Source organism: Cydia amplana, chromosome 7, assembly GCF_948474715.1.
Source record: "Cydia amplana chromosome 7, ilCydAmpl1.1, whole genome shotgun sequence".
NCBI classification, from domain to species: domain Eukaryota; kingdom Metazoa; phylum Arthropoda; class Insecta; order Lepidoptera; family Tortricidae; genus Cydia; species Cydia amplana.
Window position 1 is genome coordinate 692,960 of NC_086075.1, and position 9,264 is coordinate 702,223.

The following is a 9,264-nucleotide window of genomic DNA, read 5'->3' on the forward strand; positions in this document are numbered from 1 at the left end:
GGTGTTGACGTAGGTGTGGGGAATAGATGTACATATAGTGTAAGGAACAACGGTGGTGATGGATTGTGATGCGTGGGCGATGGTGCGGAGTTTCAAATGTAAACAAAGGTTTCTTGGATTTCATTCGGGCATTTTTCATGACGCATATATAACCGTTGTGTACAAAAGTGGACGACCCGCGCAAAATCGCCTTTTCATGAAAAGATAAAAGATAGTTCATTCAAGTAGGTATAGGCATAATGCAATGCGCTTATGAATTTCAAATAAAGCTACATCGGCAAAGGTAGTCCTAATTTTCCTCTCTGGATATTAACATTATTGAATTTATTTTGACACATTTTGTTGTATAATCAACCACAGCTACGCCCGTTTGTTTTTTTTTTTTCGATTTTTTAATTATTACAAGAGTTAGTAGCATTTTAAAATTTGTATGAAATCTGTTTTTGATCCTAATTTCTACAATAATCATATTTAAAGTAGAAAAAAGTCAAACGTAGGGGCATATGTATGGTTAAAATAATATACATCAAATATATATAAATATTTTCAATGATGTCAATATCCAGAGAGGAAAATGGGGACTACGTTTGTATGGAGAAACGGCCGTCCCCTTTCCTCTTCGTAAAGTAACCATTACAGAAAAATCAACTAAAATTCAAAATTTTGCTCTATTCCATAGGTAGCATGCATACCTACGTCTACGACTTTTACAAATGAACCTTTCATTTACCTAAACGTCACTAATGTAAAGTGCATTACTATCATTTGTCCTGTAAAGCCGTTGACAGCTAAGGTACACACAGTCATAAATAAGTAAACCCTTTTCAACCTTAAGTCGTTGGTATAAGGTATAGATATGTATACTTTCTTATGACATTGGTGGATGTATTATTAATCTTGCTTGACAGACGGTAGGGGTAATGTCGCGTGAGATTGAAATGTAAAAATAAGAGTATTTTTGGCTATTAGTGTATTTCTGTACGGTTATTGTGGATGAAAAATGAGGAATGAAGATTGTTTGCTCTTTTGAGAAATACCTGGGAAACATACCAACTTAGCAGCATTATACGGATACGTGTATGTACCTAAATTAAAAATAGTTTTTAAAGTCCGTCAACCAAATCTTGTCAGTAGTAAAAGGCGGCAAATTTGAAAAATCGCGGGTTAGCAACACTGTGTTCAAATAATTCCAAAACGCGTGTCATCTGTGTTTTATCTGTGGAATGTGGATCGTGAATGACAGCCGTCACCTTATTTGTTTTCATTTGGTTTTCATTCTGAATCGTTTCTGTTTCAAGAGATATTTCTGCTGTCACCATTAAATACCAATACATTAAATAAGATTAAGCAAAGCTAAGGGGCCTACAATGTACAATCATGCTCGTTGATGGTAAACATTACTAAAAATTGAGGTTATGACATGTATTGGAAGAACTCTTTCGAACTTTTAAGATTATGTTCAGTTTTTTTGTTTTAGGGTTAAAAGGCATAAATAAAATTAAAACGTATGCCTAAATCTATCCAACAAGACCATAAATTGTGTCCTATGGATAAAGCTATCCATAATAGGCTGGCATTGGAAACCGTCCATAGGCCCACATGTCAAATATTTTCAGCAATCAGTTGACTATTTACAAAGGTAAACCTTTTAAACATTATTAAGAGCCATTATTATATCGCCGTTCTTTCGCAATATCTACCTAATCTATACATGTTTGTTGCAGGATTAAATCTTGCCCAATATAAGGCGTTCGTAGTAGGTAGTATCTTTTCAGACAATACTTACCTATGGCGGTTTATGTACGTGTACAACGCAACCAAGTCGAAAAGTGACCCTTATCTTATTTACCTTTAAATTAAATAAACACCTAAATATCAGTTGTTTTATTTTTAATATGTATATTGTACAATATATACCAATCAAAAAAATTACACAGGTATGTCATATTCATCCAGAACAGTACACTAATTTACATTAACAAGTGGCATATTATATTGTAAATAACAAATATATGCACTATCTAATTATCTGCATTTTGATATGATTTTATTTTAGTAAACTTAGAAGACATAGATAGGGAACAAAGAGAATATAAGCAGTTGTTTTTGATATCTTCAAATTTGTTCATCATTTTAATTAACATTGTTTTAACATCGCTTTTAAATTGCCCGTCCATGTTTCAATTTTTTTCAATAAACCGCGAGTGACAATTTGAATTGACGTACGCAGGGCGCGCTCAGCGGAAAAAAAAATCTGTTGTTCGATGTACATTGCTGCTTTTCCTAACGCAATACTGCTCTTTGAGTGTTGCCCTACTTTAGTTTGCTTTACATTGCTACTGACAAGATTTGGTTGACGGACTATATAACTATTTTTATTTTTATTAAGAAAAAAAAAACCTAATTTGAATATATGAAATGAAAGGAGTGCTCAATACTTTTGACAGAAACTCATAATTATTTTCTTTGCATTTGAATGCCACAAAATAAACGAAGGGACTTTTAACGTTTCAATAATGCGAGTAGGTATGTATTTTTGAATAAAATAACATAAAGGTGACATTCGGATGTCAACTGCAGCTACATTTCTGTTGCCACATTACTGCTGCCGCATTGGTGCCGACGTTGTATCTATCCTTTTCCTTGTTGAAATGGTTGAACGTCAACTTTATCACTTTTATCAGTCACGTTCCTATTATGCCCGAAATACACCAATAATTCGTTTTGGTACAATAGAACCCCTTAGATTGATAAAATATGAATACCTATACATGTTCAAATAAACTGACGGGTGTTATATTTGTTTTTTGGACTTTTGACTACCTAAAAGTTTTGAATGATTCACGGTTAGTTTCACTATAGACTTTATAGACCGGTATATGAACCGTGATTACCTTTAGTATTGTTTTCGAGCTCCCTTTCGACGCAGTTACATGCATCTTGTTCACGGGTTACGGGTGGGTGTCAAAGTTGTGTAGACCGCGCTCGGTCTACCCTGCGCTGTGTAACTGCGTCGAAATATCGGGAGCTCGAAAACAATACTAAGGGTAACATTCCATTTCTGACCGCAGCTGCACTATTAGTACGAACGCGTCGGTGTTATTGTCAATTTCCGTAGTAAAATTAATGGTAAGTAGTGCGGCTGTCGTTGGAAATGGACTGTCACCTTAAAGGTAATCACGGTTCATATCCCGGTCTATATAAGTCTAGTTTTGACTACCTGTTTAATTTAATGCTACTTTTAAGCTGCACTTTACGACAACCACTTAAAATCGTGCGTCGGTTACAACTGTTAGAGCTCTTAGACTATTCCTGTCCGAGTTATAATGGACGCGCTGAGGTGTGCGCGGGACTTTGATTAATCCGTGTCTCTGTGTGGCCACTAAACTGACGTGCAGGTAAATGTACCAATTATTGATGCATGTCTGAAATGGTCCGAGACTTCCGTAAGTGCATCCTCACCATCGGTCTACCCTGCAGAGTAGAAAGGTGGAATAATTATACCTACCCTGAACCTGTTCTGATTTAACTTATAAGGAAGGGTGGGTACCCTGGGTACAGCTGGGTAGCTGTCCGGCTTTTCATGTTCTCCAACATATATTCAAACCAGTAATTAACTATCAATTTTGATATGTATTGACGCTGTACCTGCATGCTTCAGTAATAAACCAGTCATTGGTCCGAACGGTTGTTTTACTAGATACCTCACTGGCGACGACGCGAGAGTACCCACGTATTTAAAACAAAATGGCGCAGTCTTATCTCGGTTCTTTGCCTAATTTCGATTACAAATCCGGAGAGTGGTCTATTTTTAAGGGGAAATTAACTCAGTTTTTTAAAGTAAATGCTACTAGTATTACAGCCGATAAAAAATGTGCAGTGTTAATAACGCATCTTTCGGACGATTCGTATCGCTTGGCACGTAATCTCGTGTACCCTAGTGATTTAGAAGCGAAAACGTATGACGAACTTATTGCTGTTTTAGATAAACATTTTAAAATTAAAAAGTGTTCATTTGCTAATAAGGCGAAGTTCTACAGTGCGACGAAAAAGCCAGACGAGTCTTTAGGAGACTGGGCGGCGCGGCTACGCGGGTTGGCAAGTTTTTGCGACCTGGGCACCGCCCTGGAGACGGTGCTGACGGACCGTTTCGTTCTCGGTCTGGGTTCCGGTCCCGAGCGCGACAAGCTGTTTGAACAAGACGCGGCGACCCTTACGTTCTCCAAGGCGTTGGAGGTCGCAGAGCAAGCGGCTAGTGCTAGGCAAGCCCAGGCGATGGTAGGCGAAACTGGCAGTATCGGCAACGTGCCGATAAAGGAGGAGCCGGTGTTCCGTGCGGCGAGCGCGGCGAGCCCTGGGCGCGGCGGCGCCCGTGGCCGCGCCAGTCGCGGTGGCGGAGCTGGCGCCGGTCGTGCTACGGATGTCGCATCGGGTTCCAAATGGCATCAACGCGATGACTTCAATAGGTGTAATATTTGCGGCATGAAAAACCACAGTGCGGAAACGTGTCGTTACAAAGGTTATAAGTGCGGCAAGTGTGGTGTTAAGGGACACCTAAAGAAAGTATGCAAACTAAGATTTCACAATATCCAAGCACAGGGAGGAGAATCGGAAACTTCTTGCGAGGACTGTGAGGAGTGCGCGCTATACAATTTAAGGTATGAACATTACGATCCCATTATTTTAACTGTATTAATCAACGGTGACAAATTTTATATGGAACTTGACTCAGGGTCTGGAATAAGTGTGATTTCCGATAAATGTTATAAACAATATTTTTCTCATATTCAGTTACACGAGTGCAACATTAAATTATGTGTTTATAACGGGCATAAAATGACGCCAATGGGTGTATTGTTAGTAAATGCTGAGTACAATTCAATAAAAGACGTACTTAAGATATATGTGATACCTAAAGGAGGTCCGCCCTTAATTGGCCGTGATTTTATGGCTAAATTCGGCATTAAATTTACTACTGAGGAATATTATAATAATAATAGTATAGCCATTGACCATTACGCCGGGGAGGTTCGACAGTTATTAAATTCTTATGCCGATTTGTTTAGCGAGGGGTTGGGGAAATTTAATAAATTTAAAATATCACTTCGCCTTAAGGAAAATGTTGTACCAGGTTTTTTTAAACCCCGACCAGTCCCTTTTGCCCTTAAGCATAAAGTTGATGAGGAACTCGAACGTCTTGTTGGTTTAGGTATACTGGTACCAGTGAACTTTTCGAAGTACGCGACTCCAATTGTTCCGGTTTTGAAGGAGAACGGGAAAATTAAAATTGCAGGCGATTATTCGGTAACACTAAACAGAGATTTGATTATTGACAAATATCCTATGCCGCGCATAGAAGAAGTATTTGCGAAATTGGGGGGCGGCGAACGTTATACAAAGCTGGATTTGAGCAATGCGTATAACCAATTCGTATTGAGTGACGAGTCCCGGGAGCTCACTACCATCAGCACCACGCGGGGGTTATTTCAATATACCAGGCTCGTATATGGTCTGGCCAATGCGCCGGCTATATTTCAGAGAACAATGGAGACCCTGCTGGTAGGAATAGACGGAGTGAGCATCTGGCTGGATGATGTGTGTATCACAGGGCCGGATAAGGCGACTCATTTGGAAAGGTTGCGGGAAGTTCTGTTTCGAATTAAGGATGCCGGTTTAAAATTACAAAAAGATAAGTGCGAGTTCTTTAAATCGAGCGTCACATATTTAGGTTACGTTATTGACAAAAACGGCCTTCGAACATGCCCGAGAAAGATTGATGCAATAGTTAATGCCCCGCGTCCGAATAATGTTTTAGATGTAAAGCGGTTTTTAGGGTTTATAAATTATTATCGGAAGTTTATACCGCGCGCCTCAAGTGTACTTAATCCCTTGCACGAATTACTTAAGGTCGATGCTGTATGGAGATGGGGCCCCGAGCAGGAGGAGGCATTCACCGCTATTAAACGGGAAATGGCTTCAGGGCGAGTCCTTACTCATTTTGACCCGGAAGCGCGACTCGTTTTGAGTGTTGACGCTGGACCCGCCGGTCTGGGTGCCGTGATATCGCTTGGGCCGGAAGGTCACGAGCGACCCCTGGCTTTCGCCTCCCGGGCACTTACGCCCAGCGAGAAAAATTACAGCCAGGTCCACAAAGAAGCCGCAGCCATCGTATACGGAGTGAAACATTTCCACCAGTACCTATACGGGCGAAGTGAACCATTTGTACTCAAAACTGACCATCGACCCCTACTTGCCATATTTGGCAAGAAAAATGGCATATCTGTTATGGCTGCCTCGCGTTTGCAACGGTACGCTATTTACCTATCAGCCTACAACTACGTCATTAGTTACATTACTAGTGAAAAAAATGTTGTGGCTGACTATTTCTCTAGGGCACCGCCGAAAGTAGTGAATCCGTCTGAGTTAAACATTGACGAGGGTAGTTCATACTTAAACTTTTTAGACGAGAATACCTTGCCAATATCGTTTGAAGATATTAGGGAGGCGACGGCCTTAGACAAGACAATGAAAATTGTTATGAAGTACATTAAAAACGGGTGGCCGCGTAAAATTAAATGCAAGAATATTCAACCATATTTCAGATGTAAAACCGATTTAGAAGTCGAAAAGGGTTGTATTTTACGCGGTCATCGAATAGTTGTCCCTCCGGCTCATAGGGCACGCATGTTAGAGGAATTGCATAGGGGACACTTAGGAATCGTAAAAACTAAGAGTATTGCGCGCGGTAAGCTTTGGTGGCCAGGTTTGGACTCCGATATAGAACGCATTGTGCAGAATTGCACCGTATGCAGTAAACTGCGGACCGCCCCACCCCGCTCGCCCCTCCCGTGGCCTCGCGCGCGCGCATGCTGGGAACGTCTTCATATTGACTACGTGCAAGTTGGGCAAAGGATGTACTTGGTCGTGGTAGATGCATTCAGCAAATGGCTGGAGTGTTTACATATGAGTAAAGATGTCTCGTCAAGATCCCTAATTGTAAAATTAAAATACCTATTTTCAACATTCGGCTTGCCCAAAACCATAGTGTCAGATAATGACCCAAAAATAAATAGTGACTTATTTAGAAATTTTTGTGCAGTTAATGGGATAAAATATTTAAACTCACCGATTTACCACCCCTGCAGTAATGGCCAGGCCGAAATTTGTGCTAAGATTTCTAAGAAAATGATAAAATGTATTCAAAGTTGCGATAATAAAATGTCAACCGAGGGTATTAATGAGCGATTGTTGAGTTTTTTATTTGAATATCGCAACAGTGTCCATTGTAGCACTAACGAAACACCTGCAAAACTCATGTTCGGTAGGGATTTACGCAGTAAACTCGATTTAATTTTACCTAGCAAAGAACCCGATAGTAACAACGAGCAGGTTGGTTTAGCAGGTGCTCGTAAATTTGACGTAGGCCAAGTTGTTTTAGTTCGATGTTTTGTTGCCCAAAAGCCTGTATGGCGAGTGGGAACAATAATAAATAAAGTCGGAAATAGGATGTTTACTGTAGACGTTAGAGAGATCGGTAAATGTATACGTCACGTCGATCAGCTGTTGCGATATTCATGTGGGTTAGTTGCTGATAAGACAGATAGCGCTGTGCAAGCAAACCAGTCGCCGCCGCCGCCCGCGCCCGCTTCCGCGCCTTCCCCGCGCCCTTTGACCTTTTCGCCCGCTCCGGCTCCGGCGCCGACGGCACAGGCGTTGCAACCTTCATCCCCGTACTTACCTATGTCATTGTCGAGGCCGGACGCAATTGAAGATATTGATCAAGATATAAACGAGCCATTAGACATTGCATCCGACAACGACTTTTATGAGTGTGATGATAATAATGTAGAGGGAGAGGAAACGGATCGACAGGTACTAGAATCTGAAACGCTAAGCTCTGTGCCCCCGGGCCCCGCGCCCGCGTCGGCTCCCGCGAGCCCTGTACCGCCCGCGTCCCCCGCGGACTCGCATCGGCTGCGCCCGCGAGCGCAGCAGCAGCAGCTGGCTCAGAACGAGCAGACTGAAAACCAGTCGGATCCGGTTCCCCGCCGATGTAATTTAAGGCCTAGAACTAAAAGGGTTAACTATAAATGATTATTAGTATAATAAGTTTATTGTATTACTTATACCTAAAATATTGTCTGTTTTGTTGTCAGGTTCCCAGAATAATGTGGGAGGAGTGATATGTATTGACGCTGTACCTGCATGCTTCAGTAATAAACCAGTCATTGGTCCGAACGGTTGTTTTACTAGATACCTCAAATTTCCTTGAACAAACTCTCTACAGAAATTAGAGCGTTTTGTCACTTTTCAGTACTTTGGAGGCCAATTTCTCCCAGTAGGCTGAGTATGGGCAGCTTAAAAAAAAAAGTACTTGTCTGTTATTTTAGACTGCTCTATAACATATATATATAAAAATAATCAAATCGGAGCCGGACAGTTGGGTAAGTACCCTTCCTTGTTAGTCGGTTAAGATTTCAAATATTATTTTGATAAGATAATGAAGATCGTTCATGCTGATTGGTGCATGCGAATAAATGAGCGTAAGATGTGCCAATCACCAAAACGATCGTCAAAGTTGTATCAAAACCAGCTCAAATCCATTAATAACAAATTGGTAAATTAGAATTTACTTCCCAGTGCGCGGGACTTGTAAACGGACGAACAGGTAAGTGGTGAACGAGACAGTAATATGTATAATTATGTGCGTGATAGAGATAGGAACACGCAGGCCAATGTGCGAACTTCTAAACTTGAAAAAATAACTTCAAGTGTACACGCGACGCCGATCTCATGGCCGCAGAGCATCAGCTATTCAAACATTTTTAAGCGCGCTTTCCCTCGTTTACATTAATCTCCAGATTTATGCGTGTCCAGCGACATCTAGCGATTCTAGCGAACAGTATATCACGCTTGACAAATTATTGTCACTCCAGGCGGTTATAAAAATTAAAGAGAAACTAAATTTCGTTACTTTATTATGTTTACTTACTCTAGGAAATTTCAGTTTCTGCGCAAAAATTAAAACTTCAAGAGGAAACCAAAATACGATAAAGTGGTAACACCCGTATCGTAAATATTGAACCAATTTCTCAGAAAAATGCATTAAGCGAGTCCTGTATAGAATAAATGAAACGGCATTAAATTAGTCGTTGGTGACAAAATGTAATAGTTTTGACGTATTTATTTGAGTACTGGTTTATCTTTAAATGTTTGAAATTTTTGTGCGATCCTATAATGAGGGACACCATTTATAGTGTACCG

At 40.6% G+C, this 9,264-nt stretch overlaps 1 protein-coding gene across 1 annotated transcript; it reads left to right on the top strand.

The window, feature by feature from the left end:
* The first annotated feature begins 3,642 nt into the window (after positions 1–3,642).
* On the top strand, positions 3,643–8,887 carry LOC134649721 (uncharacterized). Its single transcript, XM_063504551.1, has 4 exons — positions 3,643–4,733; positions 5,925–6,211; positions 7,586–8,053; positions 8,862–8,887. Exons 1-4 carry the CDS (start codon positions 3,748–3,750, stop codon positions 8,885–8,887), a joined length of 1,767 nt encoding a protein of 588 aa, XP_063360621.1. The 5' UTR covers positions 3,643–3,747.
* The last annotated feature ends 377 nt before the right edge of the window (positions 8,888–9,264 follow it).